The 20,831-nt window shown below is 44.4% G+C and overlaps 1 protein-coding gene across 3 annotated transcripts in view; it reads left to right on the forward strand.

Moving 5' to 3' along the window:
* LOC119275948 (AMSH-like ubiquitin thioesterase 3) overlaps window positions 1-11,408 on the forward strand; it is a 12,757-nt gene extending 1,349 nt beyond the window's left edge. Inside the window, exons 4-15 of one of the 3 annotated variants that reach the window (XM_037556884.1) lie at window positions 41-205; window positions 326-420; window positions 1,623-1,728; window positions 1,825-1,871; window positions 2,466-2,793; window positions 2,905-2,994; window positions 3,069-3,131; window positions 3,203-3,277; window positions 4,356-4,418; window positions 5,300-5,352; window positions 10,870-11,053; window positions 11,149-11,408. In XM_037556884.1, the coding sequence (XP_037412781.1) occupies window positions 41-205; window positions 326-420; window positions 1,623-1,728; window positions 1,825-1,871; window positions 2,466-2,793; window positions 2,905-2,994; window positions 3,069-3,131; window positions 3,203-3,277; window positions 4,356-4,418; window positions 5,300-5,352; window positions 10,870-11,050 (1,266 nt within the window). In that variant the 3' untranslated portion in view covers window positions 11,051-11,053; window positions 11,149-11,408. Of the gene's footprint in view, window positions 1-40; window positions 206-325; window positions 421-1,622; window positions 1,729-1,824; window positions 1,872-2,465; window positions 2,794-2,904; window positions 2,995-3,068; window positions 3,132-3,202; window positions 3,278-4,355; window positions 4,419-5,299; window positions 5,353-10,485; window positions 10,640-10,869 lie in introns of those variants that run through there. The other 2 variants (XM_037556885.1, XM_037556883.1) reach the window with 2 other exon arrangements.
* Window positions 11,409-20,831: the final 9,423 nt, after the last annotated feature.

Here is a 20,831-nt window from a genome sequence, read left to right on the forward strand (position 1 = left end):
CCCCGCGCGCTTGTTTGTCTGATTGACTGTTTTGTTGTAGACACTCATTGATGTTGTCAATGAGCTTGAGTCTCTGAAGCCAGTTGTGAAGCGGCAGCTCGTTGAGCATAACAGAAGGGGTAGCCCGGAAGCTAATGGTCTGAATGGAACCCCTGCTGCAAGTTTAAGGACGGAGAAGCATCCTCGAACCACATATTCCACACAGGTAATATGGGATTGTGCAACATTTCGTAGTTTGCAATCATTTTGTGGAAAACGAGTTATGTACTGTCAGTTTGCCAGGTGTTCTTTCTGGCTATTCTTTCTCATTCCTTTCCTTCTCCAGCCATTTGTAGGTTCATTGCAAAAATTCTACCCAGATGGGAGGCATCACGTGGCATCATGGACAAGTATCCAAACTGATAGGCAGATCCGCAAACAGTATGTGTATCTTCTGTTCATATTTGTGTGTATGATATGCTGTGTTTCATTTGGCTGAAGTAAAAGTAGTGCCTGAGTGATTTCCAGATTGAACGGTTGTCCACCAATTATGAAAGAGGAAGGCTAGTTGACATGTTTGATAGCTAACCTAAACCACTCCGGTAACTTGATCAATTTCTTAAGCCAAAATGTTAGGTTTAAAGGGTACACTTCATAAGCAACACAGTAACTTAACCCAGATGATAAGTGCCACATGTGTGGCACGAAGCACTCCGGCCCTGACGTTTTTACAACTAAAGTTGCCATCCGAAAAAAAATGTAAAAAAAAACTGAAACTTGCCATCCGAAAAGAAAGTTGCCATCCTCGCGTCACTAAACTTGCCATAAAAAACGTTCGGAGTTGCCATGTGTTCGTGCCACACGTTTGGCACTTATCAGGGTCCTAACTTAATTATGGGACCTCATGCTTTCCTGCATTTGAGTCATGTCAATTATCAGTCTTTCTCTGACTAGTGGGTTGAATTAGGAGATTTCAGAGATCTAGCTCTGGTTTATGAGTTCTTTTTAATACAAGAACATAGTTTTTTCATGGTAGAGTTTAGTCGTGTTTATCAATTTGTCTGGCTGTCCTACAGTTGTATAAGTGGATATTTGAAGTTTGACACCACATTAATTGTTTCTGGTGATTGGTCATTCTACACTGTACACATTTCGGAGTTGTTAAGCAGAGAAACATCATTCCTCTAGCAAGGGGCAAAAGGTTGAATGTGAAGAGCCAACATCATTCCTCCAGAAATGCTGATGCATAGCAGAAGATTAAAGCGTGCTGATAATGTCAAGAGAGATCGGGGTAGACCAAACTTGACATGGGAGGAGTCCGTAAAGAGAGACCTGAAAGACTGGAATATCCATGTGCCAGAACTATGACTAAGTTTCGAGATCTTATAGGTTCCAACTCTAGCCTACCCCAATTTGTTTGGGACTGAAAGGATGAACTGCTGCTTCTCTTCTAGTTGCATGCATGTGACTTGATATTTTCATAGTCTCTGTTTGCTCCTTTATAAGATGCGCTTTTCTTTAGACCAAAAATTCCATTACTTCGCCTGACATCCGCAGTCATTAGTGTTATAGATTTGTTGTTGGAATACTTTTTATCGGTGTACTAAGCTAGACTCTTTTCACTTTCTGGCTAAATTATTCAGATATGTAAATCTGCCTTTTCCAAAAGAAGAGACACTGGCTAGACATTCAATATTAGGGCCTAATGGGCTTCATGGACAATGGAATGGACCTGTTGCTGCAGTCAAGGCATGTTTTCTTTCGTTACATTTCCCCCAACATGTTTGCATGAGAATTTGATCATGGGCAACCATTATCTTACAAATTTGTTTCTGCTTAATGCAGGTCCAATATCCATGCAATCTTGAATTTACACAAAGTGATATGACAAGGTGAGATTTGAGATAGTTTCAGCATACTATCTCTAATAAAAATTCTGTTTTTTTGTTTCATTTTTTCTTACCTTGCGCAAAGTTTCTTTCAGTTTTAAAAATGGTGTGCTCTTTCTTTTTTTGAAAGCCGCCTTAAGGCCGCGCTTGGATTGGTTGTAATCAAATACAGAGGTGTATATTTTACACCTGTATCTTACCAGCTGCTTAGCAAATCTTGAACGGAAATAAAACGATGAGCTGAGACCCATATTCTTTGTGTATTTCAAAAGAACACGACGATCCAAACAGGGCCTCATTGGTCTTTCTACTCTGTTTGGGACCTGGAAGCCTATTGAGATTCATGTATGCATTGAACTATTTTGAGTGGAATCCACCGAACAAACATAAATAATTTAACTATCTCATTGCCTCCAAATTGTTTTAATTGTATGGACTAGATTTAGAAAGAAAGCGGGATTTGGCTAGATAAATTCAATGAAGCTAATACAAGATTTGAGTAGAAGAGAGATTAGAAGAGTGAACCAAACATATGTATAATTTATATGGAAATTAGTCTATGCTCAGTGTGACATTATCACTCTGTTGCTTCTGCAGTCTAGTGCCGGCTATGTTGAACCAAGATGGTCTGCATGGTCCCAGTACCACACATCCCGATAGCACTACAAAAGACAACGATGATATGCAATCTGTTCTATCTCTTGATGATGGTCGATGGTCTGCACCAGCAGAAGAATGCACCTCTACGCCTTCTGCTAGTCTGGAGGGAGAATTGTCCCAGTTGAATATCAGACAGCCTTCACCCCCGCCAATCCTGGCAGAAGTACATCCTGATCGCGCACCCCCAATTTCTCCATCAAGAGTTGCTGATCCAACACAAGGACTTGCTATATCAGAAACCGGTCGTTATCATAACTTGCATGTTGTAAGTTCAAATTACACCCGATTCCATTTGAAATGATATATTGCTCTGTATTTGTTTGTAACTTATGTATTCCTATACAGTTATCTTGACTGATGATTTCAACTTTGTTAGCCGGTGAAGTTGATGGAGTGTTTTCTAAGGGTTGCTGAGGCGAACACTAAAAGAAGTTTAGAAACTTGTGGGGTTCTTGCTGGTACCCTGGTATGTATGTTATTCCGGAAATGGGAACAGTTATTTTGCTCGACTACTGACATCACATTGTATTTTTCATGTAGAAAAAGAGAACTTTTCATATTACAACCTTAATAATTCCAAAGCAGAAATCTACATCTGATTCGGTAAGTTGTTCTTGTATCTTTCGCAGACTAGGTTGTTTACTGTATTAATACATAGCTTTCTTTTTTGACAGTGTGAAGCTACAAATGAAGAAGAACTATTTGAAGTTCAGGACAAGGGCTCACTATTCACCCTTGGTTGGATTCATGTAAGTTCAGTTTAAAGAATTTTATGCACCATTGATGCTGTTTGTTGTTTGCTCAAGCCAATAAGGTATATGTAATCTGTTAACAATATATTTAAAGATATATCAATTAATACGTTTTCTTTAGTTCTCTGTCTTCATAACTCATAACTGAAGAAACTCTGTTTAAAACCTTTGTTGTTACAAAGCTGGATACTATGCTATCAAACCCTTTTGCTTGAATTGGCGTGCCACTTTTATTTTGAGAATCTCGCTGATATGCTTACAACTGTCACCTTGAAATCGACATTTGTCCATGTAATTACGTGTATTACATGATTTAGATCCATGTTGCCTAATTGTGGACAATGCTTCATGCACTTCCCATACACAATGGAAGGTGGTGCGGTGCCACAAGGGCATCTTTCATAGTTGATAGGTGAAATCATGGTTTTGCAACTAGATCTGTATGTATTGCTTTCTTGCAATGTTGTGTTATGTTTTTGCAGCGGTAAAGCTGTTGCCTTGTGACCATGAGGTCACGGGTTTGAGTCCTGGAAACAGCCTCTTGCAGGAATTGTAGGGAAAGGCTGCGTATTACAGACCCAAAGCGGCCGGACCCTTCCCACTACGTGCACCGGGCTGCCCTTTGTGTTATGTTTTTGCACTAGGCCATGTCACCGAATCATGGACTTGATAGAATGTAACATCAACAAAATCTGTGTTGTTGAAAATGTGTAAATTCCTATTTAATATTGGTTCAAGGAGATTCATGGCACTCTCAGTTGTATCTCATGCAATATTTGTTTCAAAGATGGATGTGGTAACACATTGCTGTTTTAGTATTAGCCATCTGGATTCTACCAAATGGTAATAAGTAGATGCCATATGGCAATACGTGTTAGCATACCAAGTGTTACAGAAGTAATCCTAAAAAAAGTAAGTGTTACAGAAGTAGGCATAACTGCATAAGTACGGTACTCCATACCTAGCCATAGCTTGGTACTTGGGGATATTATTTATTTGTTGACTGGCTGACTGCTCACTTCTGTTGTCATAAAAAAGGTTGCTTTCGTCACTAATTGTCTGCTTTCCTTTCCAGACACATCCAACGCAGTCCTGTTTCCTGTCCTCTATTGACCTCCACAATCATTATTCGTACCAGGTAATGTTGGCAGACTGGACCTCTCAGTACCATTACCACTTATTTGGTGGGCAGTTCCATTATAGTATTTTTGTTGTTGCCCTCAACACTCGATGACGTGATTTGTCTCACAGTACAATCGTATGGATTCAGATAACGAAAACATGAAGAAATTAATTGTATATCAAGATTCTGTAACTCTACTTATTGATGAGATGCTATACAATATGAAGAATCTGGAATGCATATTTGCAAGCATATTTTTAGATCAATATTTAAAATGATATTTGTTTCATTTGTTAATCTTGCTTGTCCTATTGTTTCATTTGTATCATGTTTTCGGATGCCTACTTTTCCCCTGTGTCCACAAGACAATTCCTTCTGTTTGTTTTTGACCCCTCTTAACTGTGTATCCAAAGATGCTTGACCCCTCTTAACTTCGGTAGAATAAATGTTTCCACTTGTAGTTACCCCCACTTGTATTTCGTACGTTCTAGGTAGTATCTATCATACCGGAGTGCACATACTCGTGGTATGCAGTATATAAGAATGTTTAGGTAGTATGTATACTACTCCCTCTATACATAAATATGAGGCGTTTTAGAGACTTGACACAACTCTCTAAAACATCTTATATTTATGTACAGAGGGAGTACTTTTTAGGTAGCATGTGCCATATTTTGGGCATACTCCTTTTTACATACAAATATGTACGTATTTCACAAATATAATGAAAATTATGGGCCCACTTGTAATTTTTTCAGATAACTCACTTTGGCATATATTAAATATAGTATACAAACATATAGTATATATACAACCACAAACCATATAGTGTACTCTGCATCATGATTTTCTACAATTCATTGGAGCAAATGTGTTTGACATTATTGCATCAACAGGTCATGCTACCTGAGGCAATTGCAATAGTTATGGCACCTACTGACACAAGAAAGTAAGTATTTAATTGTTTCTTATGTTCTGTCAACATCCTGTTTTGCGATCAGTCTTTCACTCTTTTTTTTGACTGTTGCTAATCAAAATCATATGGACTGGCATTGGCTTGTGGTGAACTTTAGGGTGTTTAGAGCATCTCTAGTAGATGCTCTAAATTTGATAGTCTATATATATCCCCATGTAGACTATGGTTTAAAAGGATTCCTCATGTATATCTCACAGCTCTCCAGCAGATAGTTTATATTCACATCCTCTATATTGTCTCCTATATTTCAATAATATTTTATAACTACCAATGCAACAACCTTTTCACCACCATACTAAGTTCCTGCTAATTAAGTACAAACATGATGTAACATCTTGATGCTGTGCAACCATTTTAATTTAAATAGTTGATACTACGTTCTAGTGTGCGTTGATAGCAAAATGTATCAGGCTAATCAATCAAAAGAGCACATGCACGTGTGCTGTACAGAGAGGAGAAATGAAGAAAAGCAGGCAGACTGATCAGTCAAGCCCATCTCCTGTTAACTTATCTTCTCAGCTTTTCCGAAACAATCATCTTCCTCAGACTCTCCTTCACTGTTGTCAGCGCCTATGAGACCCCCATGACTTCCTCTACCTATTCCCCTTCCTACTTCTGCTGCCGCCACAAATGTTGCCGCCACCGGCCGCGGCCATGGACACCCCCTGCCCTGTCCACTGTGATCTGAGCCGCCGCCTGCAGCACCGCCTCTGCTGCTCCTTCCCCCCGCTGCCAGCTTCCTCCCTTTCCATCCTCTTCAACTCCGCCGCACCCTGAGCCGCCGGCATCCTCCCCCCATCGCGTCCTGCTCCACCTCTGGATGGATCCACAATGATGGCGCTCGGTAGTGGCCTGATCCAGATCCATAGTGTGTGGCTGCGCCGGATCCACCACTACATCCAACATCACGCTCTCTTGAAAAAAAAAACCCTCTGCTACTCCGGAAGGTGGTAGGAGGAAGGGTTTGGGAGAGGCAGTTGCGATTTGGATGATGTGGAGGGATCGTCCAAGTTGGGAAGATCTACCATGATTTTTGGACAATGTTATGCGATAGACTTTCTGCTGGAGAGCGTTTTTACCTCCTGTGTGCTATTTTGGCTGTCGCCCACCATATTGACTGGCTGCTGAAGACGCTCTTCTCATTTCTATAGGACGGTTGCGAGATCTTGACTTAATAGGAATGATAGACTACTCATATCAACAAGGAATTTCTTCTTTTTCGGGAGCCATCTAGAAAGAACTCCAAAGTTAAGCGTGCTTGGTTTGGAGCGATTTGAGGATGGATGGCCGATTGGGAAGTTGGCCTCGGGTGCGCATGAGTGAGGACAAAGTGTGCAGAAAAGACTACTGTTGGCCTGTGAGGCCAGTCTAGATCCCGCCCAGGTGTAATGGCTAGGAACCAGTGGATGTGGCTTGGTATCAGAGCCGACCCTTGCAGTTACACGGGCATGTGCGCGTAGCCCGTTGGGGCACACTGCTTGGCACATGTGCTGGATTGGACGCAGTTACGTATGCCAAGAGGGAACGTTCCTAATGGTCCGACAAGGACGTCGGTTCCTTTGAGTGGGAGTGTATGTGTGATCCTGGCTTAATAGGAATGATAGACTAATATCAACAAGGAATTCCGTCTTTTTTGGTAGCCCATTCAGAAAGAACTCCAAAGTTAAGCGTGCTTGGCGTGGAGCGATTTGAGGATGGGTGTTTGACTGGGAAGTTGGTCTTGGGTGTGTATGAGTGAGGACAAAGGGCGCAGAAAAGTCTAGTGTTTGTCTTTGGGGCCAGCCTAGATCCCGCTAGGCGTAACGGGCGGAAACCGGTTGATGTGTCAGGGGCGTTACAACGGCGATTCGACCCGCAATATTGTATGGTGCCGAGTGTTGGCCGACTAAAAGGCGACATATTCAACAGTTGGGTGTAGCGGAAATACGCATGGTGAGATGGATGTGTGGCCACACAAGAAAAGATCAGGTCCGGAATGATGATATACGTGATAGAGTTGGGGTAGCACCGATTGAAGAGAAGCTTGTTTAACATCGTCTGAGATGGTTTGGGCATATACAACGCAGCCTCCAGAACCTCCAATGCATAGCGGACGGTTAAAGTGTGCTGATAATGTCAAGAGAGGTCGGGGTAGACCAAACTTGAAATGGGAGGAGTCCTTAAAGAGAGATCTGAAGTACTGGAATATCACCAAAGAACTAGCCATGCACAGGGGTGCGTGGAAGTTAGCTATCCACATGCCAAAACCATTAGTTGGTTCAAGATCTTATGGGTTTCAGCTCAGGCCTACCCCAACTTGTTTGGGACTAAAGGCTTTGTTGTTGTTGCAGGTCGAATTATGCATACATTTGGCCTCTGATTTGTACCAAGTAGTTCAGTTTTCATGTGTTACTACCGACTACCGTATTATGTAGTATTTGCCAATATTCACCAATGACGAAACGAAATTAGAGTCCGCTAAAGTTTTATGCAACTTTCTTACTCGCCTCCTCAAAATTTCTAGTTACATTCCACTCTGCTTAAACTCTGCAACTCCAAAGATCATTAGCTAACAAGCTTTGATGACATGGTGCCCAGCTGGTTTATTATTATAGGCCTGACATGGCTGCAAAAGTGAATACAAACTCAGTCCGAGGTGTCACGGGTTTGAACTTTAGGGAGCATGTTAGACTAAAACCTAAGCATAATTGGCATATAATGAAGAAGGGTTTTGCCACCAAGCAAGCCAAGTCTTGCGTGTTGCATCAGAACACCAAGGACGCAAGGAGCCACCATATGCGATCTCTTTCCCTTCCTCTTTCCTATCTTTTTCTCCAGTCCGTCTGCCGTTGAATAGCACAACACTTTCTAGATCTCATACCACTTGAATCCTCAATGGAAATTACTGCCGTTGTTAGAGTACGTAATGGGCCTAATGGGCCCATTAGTCTCAGGGTTAATTAGAGATAAGGGTCGCTTGCTTAGGGGTCAAGTAAGCCTTGCTTGGGAGTCAAGTAAACCTCTCTATATAAAGAGAGGGGATGTATCAATCTAATGAAGCAAGAATTAAGAAGGAAATCCCTTCCCTCTTGCCCGGCCGTGGGCAGAAAGGCCCCCGGCCGGCCCTCTCGCGCCCTCCTTCTAGCAACACCATAACAATTTGGTATCAGATAGCTCAGTTCCGATCATGTCTTCGACGCCGCCCACCCCGTCGCTTCCGCTGCCAACTGTCACCACCGTGCCGCTGGCCATCTACACCGCGCCGCTGCCCTCCCCGTCTGCGCCGCTGGTCGCATCCTCCAGCGCCGCCACCGCACCACCGGACGCCGCCTACACCTCGGAGGAGATCACCGGGGTCCTCAACGACCTCGTCACAGCCGTCCAGGGGATCCGACTGTACCTGGCCAGCCCCTATGGGCCGCCGCCGCCCCTCCCGTCGACCGCCGCCATCGGGCCGCCGGCCCTGCCGTGGTACTCGCCGCATCCAGGGGCCTCCGCGGCGTTCGCTGGGACGCTGCAGCCCCAGCTGCAGCAGCCGCCGCCGCCGCCCCGCAGTGGCCGCAGTGGCCGACGCCGGCTCCCGTCGTGCCTCCAGCGCCCATCGCCGCCCCCACGCCGCCGTGGCTGCTGTGGCAGCCGCCGCACCAGGCGGCCTTCCCCGTGCTCGCCGGGCCACTGCAGCAGCCGCTGCAGCTGCCATCCATCGCCACCACCGCCCAACCCTGGCTGCAGTGGCAGCCGCCGCTCGTGGCGGCCTCCGCCGCGCCCGGCGCTCCGCCGCAGCAGCCGCTGCCACTGCCCGGTGCGCCATTGCAGCAGCCACTGCAGCTGCGGCAGCCACGACCGGTCAGCTCCGGCCCCGCATCGACCACGCCGGCGGGAGTCCCGCTCCACCAAGTCCAGTCCCCGTCGTCGCCGTCATCGCTTCCTTCTTGGATCGCTACCCTCCATGTGTCGGCGGCAGTGAGGCTGCAAGCTGCTGCGCGCAACCTCTTAGCGCGTCGGCGTGTGCGGGAGATGCGTGGTCTACAGGTGTCGCTCCTCCAAATTGCCCTTCGCTGCGCAGAGGACCTCGATCTCATCCGCTGCGTCGGGGATCTTGGGCATGCGGTTTCCCCCAAGGGCGGCGGGTCTACTGTTTTCCCCGCGGGCAGCGACCTCAAAGTCTGCGACATCGGCGGTTGGGGGGGGCGCACCCCTCCTCGTCATTCTCCATCACAAGCCCTCCACTCTTCTATGTGCGGTGCAGACCAACAGCCGTCCGGCAGGGAGAAGGCATGGTGTCACCGACAGCAGCGCACCGCATAGCACCACTGCATTCCGCCACCGGCCGCCGCGAGGGCGCCTCTGCTGGTCACTCTTGCGACCACTTCCAGGTGGTCATACACATGCACTCCTTTTGTCCAGGTGGTGTCCATGGGATCCAGGTGGCTGTACACGTGCACGTTCGACGTGCGGATGGTGTCCACTTTTTGTTAAGGGGTCCAAAATAAAGCGTCCCAGTCCATTTCAGGTTGAGAATAATAAAACAAGCCGAGATGTAAAAGGCTTGTTTTTAGGTGTTAGGTTTGTGTTGCGTCGAGTCATGGTTATAAGTTGGTTAGGCTGCAGCTCGAGGACAAGCTGCATGTCCAGGTGGGGTGTAGTGTTACATCTTGGTTAGGCCCATTAGTCTTGGGGTTAATTAGAGATAAGGGCCCCTTGCTTAGGGGTCAAGTAAGCCTTGCTTGGGAGTCAAGTAAACCTCTCTATATAAAGAGAGGAGATGTATCAATCTAATGAAGCAAGAATTAAGAAGGAAATCCCTTCCTTCTTGCCCGGCCGAGGGCAGAAAGGCCCCCGGCCGGCCCTCTCGCGCTTTCCTTGTAGCAGCCACATAACAGCCGTCATGACATGGCTCTGGCATCGATTGTGGGTGTGTCAGAGTTTCACGTTTTCGAGCATCACAATCGCCTCTACCCCCCCTTAGAAATCCCCGAACAATCTTTGGGTGGAGTATCCCCGTTGCTGGCCCTGACCATGATGTAAGCCACTTCAGCATCTTCTGTTGTGCACATGTGTGGAGAATTGAAGCTTCCCAATTGTTTTACTTTTCTATTTGTCCATGTTGGCAACTTCCACTGCCAGCACATCTCCATTTCAGGATTTCAGGCTAGGTCAGTAAGGAGCAAATGGTGATTTAGAAGATTTATGCAGATGGAGAAAACTGTTGGGAGCGCTCAATGTAAATTAATTTTTTAAGGGAAGTGGGAAATCCAGTATAATTCTCTCTTCACGTTCATAAAAATGTGCATCCTTCGCTCTTATCTCCATCTGAAATCTTATTATCCATAATTATACGAATGCTTTAGCCTATATATTTGCTCTGTTTACCGAACCCAAATCGATAGACTTTTGCTTGACTGCTTGCTATCTTATTGAGGATTATTTCTCTATGTTGTGCTATCCTTTTGTCTCCCTGATCTTGATAATATGATATATGATCTTGTTTATATGCTTTGTTTTGAACAGAAAACATGGTATATTTCATCTAACGGATCCGGGTGGTATTGGTGTGATCCATGATTGCCCGGAGAGAGGATTCCATCCACATAAAGCCCCTCTGGATGGCTCACCAATCTACGAGCATTGCTCTCACGTGTACATGAATGCTGATACAAAGTTTGATATGATTGACCTCCGAGAACAGTGAGAGGTATCAGTTTCATTCTGTCATAGTTTGGCGGCTGTACTTGCGGCAGTTGAGCAAATTGTCTGAGTTGAGCAAATTGTCTGCCTTGATTTCTCTAGTGCGCTGAAGAAATGCGGGGATACTGATTTAAGTGATTGTACATAGCTATTGTGTGTATAGAGATATCATTGGTACATCCGGGGAAATTGAGGATTTGCGGTGTAATTCACCCCCTTTACCTCTGGGGATATACACTTTTGAGATGAGATGTAAGTAATGGTCAATCTCATTTTATGCAAGGTTAATTGTAAAAGCATCATATGTTTTACTCCATTCCGAAATAAGTTGATCGCTATCTAAAAAAAGTTAGTCTTTATTATGCCCATTTTGTAATATTAATTTCACGCTTGTAATGCTGGAATTTTGTCACCTCTGTAAATTTTTACAACAAATTCATGGTGAACAGTTGCATTTTCTTTCCGGTTGTAATATGTACTTGGCTCCCGGGTTGCAATACAAGGGTATTCAATCAGATAAGAAGCGCTTTGCAAACCTCCAACAAACTGCAGAAGATTGTGCATCTGCAATACAGAAGCACTTCCAAACAAATTGCACAATCAGAAAATGAGCTAATATTCTTATATTTATAACAGTGCCAAAACGTCAGCCAAGAATAATCTCATAATCGCAATCATCCGTTAGGACATACTTCAATTAGTCACAGTGCCCAAAGTCAACAGTTTAAATTATAAAATATTGTGGCATAATTCTCTTTTCTCATCGGCATGACATAATCAAAGTTGGGCACAAAATATTTCAGAAAGTTTTTTGCTCCTTCGTGGACTCCTGAATACCATCAGACGAAAAGGCAACCTGAAAAGGATCTTCTTTTTAGCTATGTATAAGGTCATTTTGGTTCAGCATTTTCTCCAAGAAATATATATACTGGTATGTAAACTCAAACCAGGACAAGTCATAAATATAGACATTATACTCATAAAAGTACGGCCATCAAGAACAACAATTTAAGCATCTAGATTGACAAGAAAACACAACAAGATCAAGAAAAGGATACGTTCTATTTCTATGTTTCATCTCATAGCTCCTCGCCAGTGCCAAGAACGACGGCGGGCGAGCGAAGGAGTCAGGGCCACTTTATTCCGCACACCGACGCCTCCTCCGCCATGACGCCGGTGCAAAGGACACCAAACCTAGAAAATCTAGGACTATATACACCGCCAGGCATCAGATCCGGGATCTCCCACCCCCCCGACAGCCATAATGTCCACCGGAGGTGAAGGAGACCACCGGTCTTGTCGACGGGGACAGAGGAACTCCTGGATCTCGCCCTACCCTCTTCTGTAGGCAGTTTCGAGAGAGGACAGGAAGCGTTCCCGAGTCGCAGGGCTTGGGATATATATATATATATATATATATATATATATATATATATATATATAGAGAGAGAGAGAGAGAGAGAGAGAGAGAGAGAGAGAGAGAGAGAGTTGCCAGTCATGTGTTTGAGGCTGCAGATTATTGATCTAGAGTAGCTGTCATTGAAGATGGATGCACGGTTGAAAGATCAGGGTTGGTGCACCTGGGGTATTGGTGACAAAAGACGATTGGGGAGCAACAAACGAGTTCTTAGCCACACCGGATAGGTCGAGCGACCTAGCAACCGAGCTGGGCCGGCCTAATCACAAGATAATGCATGCGCTATAGTATCCGGTTTTGGGAACCTTCTAGAAGGTTCTCAACCGGTTTCGGGACCTCCTAGAAAGTTCCTAAACCGGTTTCACAGCTTTTTTAGTTTTATTTTTTTCTTTCCTTTTCATTTTTTCTGTTTCTTTTTTTCCTTTTTTTACTTATTTCCTTTTTTATTTCTTTTCGAATTCCTTTTTCTTCCAATTTCTTTGTTTCTTTTTTGTTTTTCAGCATTTCAAAATTTGTCCAAAAATTCAAAAAATATTCCTGTTATTAATTTTTTTCAAAATTAAAAAATATTGTTGATTTTTAAAACTGTTTGCATATTTGGAAAAATGTTCTCCTTCTAAAATGTGTTCATAAGTTCAAAAAAAGTTCTTGTTTAATTTTTTCACAAATAAAAAATATTTACATATTTTCTTTTTCCTAATTTTGTTCATAGTTTTAAAATTTGTTCATAGATGCAAAAAATGTCCCGTTTTAAGAAATGTTCATGTTTTTCAAAAAATGTTGCGCTTTTCCAAATTTGTTCACAAATTCAAGAAGAGTTTCCATTTATATATTTTTTCACAGATTCAAAACTGTTCACATCTTTTAAACTTGTTCATGTTTGTAAAAAATTATCTGGAATTTAATAAATGTACCTGTTTTTTAAAATTTCTTTACATTCTTCCCATTTTTAAATGTTGGTTACAATTCCAAAAATTGGTCACAATTTTTCCAAAACTTCTTCGTGGTTTTTAAAATTGTGTTCAGAATTTCAAAAAAAGTATTCAGAATTTTCATGAAATGTTTGAAAAAAGGAAAATACTTGAAATGCCGATATAGCTAGTTCTAAAGATTTCACGTCGCATATTCATCAGGATTGTTAACCAGCTCCACTGGCTAGGTACCTGTGTCTACTAGAGGCGGATCGCTAGTTCGAATCTTGGCTAATGTGCCTTTTTTGTTTTTTACACCGTTCATTTCTCACATGTGGGCCTGTCACAACCCTAGAATAATGCTTGTAATTTGTTATGCATCATGTTAAATTCTAGAAAATTTGAATTGAGGAATATTTGGAAGCCTCAATAATTTAAATAAAAGGGCAAAGAACCCTAAAAATGCATTCAAAATTTTCTAAATGTCCTTTCTAATATTCTGAGAATTTTGGCAATTGTTATAAGCCCAACCAAAATTTAGGAACATTTTAAAGGATTATTTTGGTATTTGAATTTAAATCACTATTGTATTTGTATTTGGAGTAATATTCATATACATATAGAATATATTTCCCAAAGCATTGTGTGCATTTAGAAATGTCCAATGAGCAACATAAAAATGTTCAATCATTTTGATTTTGAAACAATGGCAAAATAATTAAATCAAAACAGAAAAACAGAAATAGAAAAGAGACAGAGAGCCCTACATGCGGCCGCTACTATAGCAAAGGCCAACCCACCATACTCTCCTCATGTCGTCTTCCTCCTCGGACAGAAGGAGACACACATGCTCGCCGCACGCAGCCACACACCTTTTCACCTCCTCTTTGCCTGCTTTCTGGCCTCCCCTGAAGACACCACGTGACCTGAGAGTCGTCCAAATCATGCTCCCCCTCCCGCTGGCCCTCCCCTCCCCTGCTCTCTCTTCCTCTCTTCCCCGTAAGCACCCGAGAGCACGCCGTCACCATAGCCATGGCTACAGGCCACCAATTGCCCAACCAGTATGACCGCGAGCTCCGCCATGACGCCGTGGAGCTACACGCAGATCCTGGTTGACTCAGGTTTGACCTCCCGTGGGTCACGGACATGTTGGGCCAACCCCTGACTAATCCCTGAATTAGGATTTAATTAGTACTAATTAACACCGTTAGTTAGGTTAGTCGCTGACATACGGGTCCCATCGACCAGGTTTGACCGGGACCGCCCCTGTTGACTCCTGACGTCACCCTGACGCAGAGTGTGACAGCCTAACTTTTGGCCCTTTTCTTTTTCTGTTGATTTATCTGGTTTTTGCTCTGTTTTTCTTTTTGGAGTGGTTATGTGGCCTTGCCACCTGGGAAATCATCCTCATCCCCCCTCCCAAGTGCCTCCTCATTCTCAAAACCTTGCCAAGACCATGCCACTTCACTCCTTGACCAAACCCTAAAATTATTTTCTAGGGAATATTCCTTTTTCTATTAAAGGAATAACCTATCTGCCCTAGGTTGTGAAGCAACCTATATTTATCTCCATCCAAAAATTCCCAAATAATTCTCATAACTCCTTTGGGCCATATATTGCTCAAATATGCCCAAATATTTTCTTGCCTAGTTCAAAAATAATTCCCCAATATTCCATTTTCTATTCTGCCCTGAATGGCACTTTGTGAATGAAGTGTCATTTATATTTTCCTAGTTGCTCCCACACTTTTTGGGCATGCGCAAATAATTGCCTCATGCACAAATTCAACTTTATTTGCCTAGCCAATCTTCCTCAGTGATTTTTCAAAGTTTTTGTCAGACAGAAAACTTTGTGAAGGAAGTACTAGCTAGGAGTACCCAAATGAGTTTAACTTTTGCAAACTCCTTCATGTGCTCATATTAACCCCCTCCACCTATTTGCAGCCCCATCCAATCATCTATGTGAGGACAGGACCAAATCTTTGATTCTGTCCATATTTTCAGGTTGTGAAGCAAGTGTATTTTATATTGCTTCAAAAATTCTGATAAATTACCAAATCATGCTACTACCCATAAAACATCTCTCCACACAATTTGGCATAATTCCATTGAGCCATTTGATCACCAAAATTATTTTAAGTTTCTGGACAAAAATGATGTTTGTGAAGCAAGTACCATTTTGGCTTGTCCATTTGGTATGAGCTTTTTACAACATCTTTATATGTCCAAATCATCAAGCCTTGCCCAATTTCAGCCCAATTTGCTTCTCCATGTGAGTGCATCATCCAAATCAAGTTTCTGGACCAAATATGCACTTACAAAGCAACCCTAGTCATTTGTGGTCCATTTCTTCCCTAAACCTCCAGGACTATAGTCCTTCCATAGATAAACACCCCAGACAAACTCTTTGGCTCCAATCAAGTTCCTGTTGATCAACAGTGCACGACCAAGTTTAATGCAGTAAACTTCAGAGCTTCATTCCAACCCAACCATAGCCCCTAAGACCAAGCCAAAGACACATTAATGATCCACCCTGGAAGGACTAGCTCCCAGACATAGTTTTCCATCCTCTACAGCCCTCCCTATGCGTTGTCCCGTGGTGACCGCGCAGCTGGCATGCAGTATCACGCGCTCTGTGCGTTGTGGCATGTCCAGGACGCCGTTTGTGCTTCGGCACCTCTCCCTCTCGTCGTCTTAGCGCGCGTGAGAATGTCCCTTGGCTTCACCTCGTCGTTGCCGTTCCTCTGGACCCCTCTCCCCCTCCATTCGCTTTCTTACCGACGCTCACCGACGCACGCCCACGGGCGAACAGTGGCGATTTGGCTCGATTCGTCGCCGTCGTCATCCTCCCCGTGCTCCCTTCGCCGCCTCTTCCCCGTGAGCCCTCTCCCCTATGCCTCCCTCGTCACCTACCCCCGAGCTCGAGCATGCGCACACGCATCCGTGGCGCCGGACACGCGTCCGCGGCGACGCCCGATCGGCCTCCTTGCCTCGCGCCTATTTAAGCCTTCCCCTGAGACCCCGAGCTCACCAGCAGCCTTCTCCTACTCCTCTAGCCAGACCCAACCTCTTCCCCGAGCTCGAGAAGCTCTCCTGTCCCCTTCCCTGGCCAAAGCCTCGCCGCCGGCCTCTGCTCGAGTTCGAGCTAGGCACTGCCCCTCCCCCTTTCTTTCTCCCACCGGTAGCCTCCCCAAGTCCACTGGAGCCGCCCCAACACTCCTCCTCCTCTGGTGGCCGTTTGCCGTGAGCCCGCCGACGGCCGAAGCCTCCTCCCGTTGCGCCCTTGTTTTGCTCGAGCCCTAACTCTTCAGCGTCTCCACCATGCATCTTCGGGTGCGTCTCTCCGAGACGAGCTCGATCATGGCCGGAGCTCCTCTGGAGGTGGCCAGGCAAGCGCTGCCGCCGGTGGCCCTCCCTCTGCTCCACGGGTGGCGTCGGGGGAGAAGAAGGAGAAGGCCAGGAGGAGGGCATTGACCGCATGTGGGCCCATGGCCCCACACGTCAGTGTCCCAGCTCATGTTCGCTTTCATCCACCGAAAGCGCATTTTCCTCTTCTTCAGCCCGAAATATGCTTTTCTCTCTGGAAAACGTATTCTCAGAAAAGACACGTTCTGTTTAAACCGCTAGGGACCTGTTTGTAGAATATATTTTTACAGATTAATCCCTGAGCTTAAAATGTCTGCATCTTTTTACCCGAGACTCCAAATGAGGTGATTCCAAAGCCCACATCTTCGTTTCGTCGAGCCCGTTCTGTTAGTCACACTTTCACCATGTTTTGACATTCTAAAAATGTCCATTTTGGCCCTGCCCTTATTCAGCCCCTCCGAGAGAGAACGATTTCCGACGATTCTTTCCACGAGTTTCTTGCACTTTCTCCTGGTGATTTGTTCCACCCCAGGCAAGCCACACCCTCCATGCATCATTGTAATGCAGTGACATGGTTTAATTTATTTGAACTTGTTTAAAATATTGCTTTAGCTACTTGAGAATTGTCATGGTATTTCTCGGAGTATTGTTCTTGCTATTGCCATGATGTTGCTTGGAGTTCTAGGACTAATGTTTTGTGGCTTATGTGGATGACATGTTGCCTCTGGATTATTAGTGGCTTATGTTATGATTATTTTCATGTTGGTATCTGGTATTATATTTTGGAGTATCACTTTGGATGTCATGTTGCCTTTGGATTATTAGTGGTTAGTATGATTATCTTTATGATGATAGTTGATGTTCTGTTGCTTGGAGTATTATTTTTGGAGATGTTGTTTACATGTGGATCTTAGCTGGATAGCGTTGTTCTTGTTATTGGAGTAGTAGGATTATTGTTTTCGGATTCATCATGATAGAAGTGTTATGCTATCCTCGGAGTATTTTGATATGACGATTGTGTGCTTTGGATTAGTTGTTAGATATTGCTATGACTTGGATTACAGGTTGATAGATGATGTCGGAGTATCAGTTATCACTATTATATTTTGGGGATAAATTCAATCATTAAGTTGGTCAGGTGGCATTGAAACGTGCTTTTTTCTAGTGCAACCACATTTGCCTTTGTATGGGGAGGCCCTGATGCGGTCTATTGTCATGCCTCTCACCGGTGCATCCAATGAGGGAAGGTTATGCACGGGCGCTACCCTGATCAGGTACAACTACATAAGCCTTGTGTGCCCGTTGTTGTTATGTTACTTTGTCCCCGTTTGGGACCGTTTATTTTCCACGACGGTGGCCGTTTTGCCTTTGGTAGGCTGGGGCCACCCATGACTTAGCCCAAAGGGGAGTTGGTTAGAGTGGCTGGGAGAGTGTCATGGCAGTAGATCGGTTTTGATGGAATGTCGTTGGTCTACCTGAATGGGAGTGCAAGGCCATGGGTTCTGTGGTGCGGGTAAAGTGCGCTACCTCTGCAGTGTGTGTGTGTGTGTGTGTGTGTGTGTGTGTGTGTGTGTGTGTGTGTTTAATCCATCGATAGCTGCGCCCTCGGTCATGGGCACAAGTTCTTTGTAGGCCACACCGTTCAATCAACACGCACGGATAGAATGACTTATAGATGATTTATATGATATATGTGAGCAGTAACAGTTTGGCAGGATGTTGATGATGATGTTGAGATGATCTCGAGGATGATCATTCAGTTTGTGATGTGGTCACGAGGTGATCATGTGGATGTTCTGTTTGTGATCCGTGAACGATCACCGTTTGGTTTTGATCACGAGGTGATCGAGATGGTATGTTGCTTGGCCAGTTAGCCAAGAGTGAGATTGTTGTTGGGATGGAGATGTTGGTTTATCAGTATTGCAGTAGTTTCATATCATGCTTAGTAGTTGCTTTCGTATCAGGATAGTGTTAATTAAATTAACCTGTTAAATGCTATGTTGTTGTCTTGCATTGATGTTTTTGGTTGTTGTGAGCTTGCAAGTACATTCAATGTACTGACCTGGCGTGTCATGCCAGATTGCAGGTGATGCTTGTTGGGGAACATACTAATTTCAAAAAATTTCCTACGTACACGCAATATCATGGTGATGCATAGCAACGAGTGGGGAGAGTGTTATCCACGTATCCTCGTAGACCGAAAGCGGAAGCGTTAGCACAACGCGGTTGATGTAGTCATACGTCTTCACGATTCGACCGATCAAGTACCGAACATACGACACCTCCGAGTTCAGCACACGTTCAGCTCGATGACGTCCCACGAACTCCGATCTAGCAGAGCTTTGCGGTAGAGTTCCGTCAGCACGATGGCGTGATGACGGTGTTGATGATGCTAGGCTTCGCCTAAGCACCACTACGATATTACCAAGGTGGAATGTGGTGGAGGGGGGCACCACACACGGCTAAGAGATCAATGATCAATTGTTGTGTCTAGAGGTGCCCCCTGCCCCTGTATATAAAGGATCAAGGGGGAGGGGCCGGCCGGCAAGGAGCAGGGCGCGCCAGGAAGGAGTCCTACTCCCACTGGGAGTAGGACTCCCTCTTTTCCTAGTTGGAGTAGGAGGGGGAAAGGAAGGGAAGGAGAGAGGAGGAAGGAAAGGGGGGCGCTGCCCCCCTCCTTGTCCAATTCGTACTAGAGGGGGAGGGGGCATGCAGCCTGCCCTGGCCGCCCCTCCTCTTCTCCACTAGGGCCCATGAGGCCCACTAAACCCTCCAGGGGGTTCCGGTAACCCCCCAGTACTTTGGTATATGTCCGAAACCTCCCGAAACACTTCCGGTGTCCGAACATAGTCATCCAATATATCGATCTTTACGTCTCGACAATTTCGAGACTCCTCGTTATGTCCATGATCATATCCGGGACTCCGAACTTCCTTCAGTACATCAAAACACAAAAACTCATAATACCGATCGTCACCAAACTTTAAGCGTGCGGACCCTACGGGTTCAAGAACTATGTAGACATGACCGAGGCACATCTCCGGTCAATAACAAATAGCGGAACCTGGATGCTCATATTGGCTCCCACATATTCTATGAAGATCTTTATCGGTTAAACCGCATAACAACATACATTGTTCCCTTTGTCATCGGTATGTTACTTGCCCGAGATTCGATCGCTGGTATCTCAATACCTAGTTCAATCTCGTTACCGGCAAGCCTCTTTACTCGTTACGTAATGCATCATCCCGCAACTAACTCATTAGCTACATTGCTTGCAAGGCTTATAGTGATGTGCATTACCGAGAGGGCCCAGAGATACCTCTCCGACAATCGGAGTGACAAATCCTAATCTCAAAATACGTCAACTCAACAAGTACCTTCGGAGACACCTGTAGAGCACCTTTATAATCACCCAGTTACGTTGTGACATTTGGTAGCACACAAAGTGTTCTCCGGTAAGCGTGAGTTACATAATCTCATAGTCATAGGAACATGTATAAGTCATGAAGAAAGCAATAGCAACATACTAAACGATCATGTGCTAAGCTAACGAAATGGGTCAAGTCAATCACATCATTCTTCTAATGATGTGATCCCATTGATCAAATGATAACTCATATCTATGGTTAGGAAACTCAACCATCTTTGATCAATGAGCTAGTCAAGTAGAGGCATAGTAGTGACACTATGGTTGTCTATGTATTCACACATGTATTATGTTTCCGGTTAATACAATTCTAGCATGAATAATAAACATTTATCATGATATGAGGAAATAAATAATAACTTTATTATTGCCTTTAGGGCATATTTCCTTCAGTTTCCCACTTGCACTAGAGTCAATAATCTAGATAACACAGTAATGATTCTAACACCCATGGAGCCATGGTGCTGATCATGTTTTGCTCGTGGAAGAGGCTTAGTCAACGGGTCTGCAACATTCAGATCCGTATGTATCTTGCAAATATCTATGTCTCCCACCTGGACTTGGTCCCGGATGGAATTGATGCGTCTCTTGATGTGCTTGGTTCTCTTGTGAAATCTGGATTCCTTTGCCAAGGCAATTGCACCAGTATTGTCACAAAAGAT

The sequence above is a fragment of the Triticum dicoccoides genome, chromosome 3B (genome assembly GCF_002162155.2).
Source record: "Triticum dicoccoides isolate Atlit2015 ecotype Zavitan chromosome 3B, WEW_v2.0, whole genome shotgun sequence".
In the NCBI taxonomy this organism is placed as follows: domain Eukaryota; kingdom Viridiplantae; phylum Streptophyta; class Magnoliopsida; order Poales; family Poaceae; genus Triticum; species Triticum dicoccoides.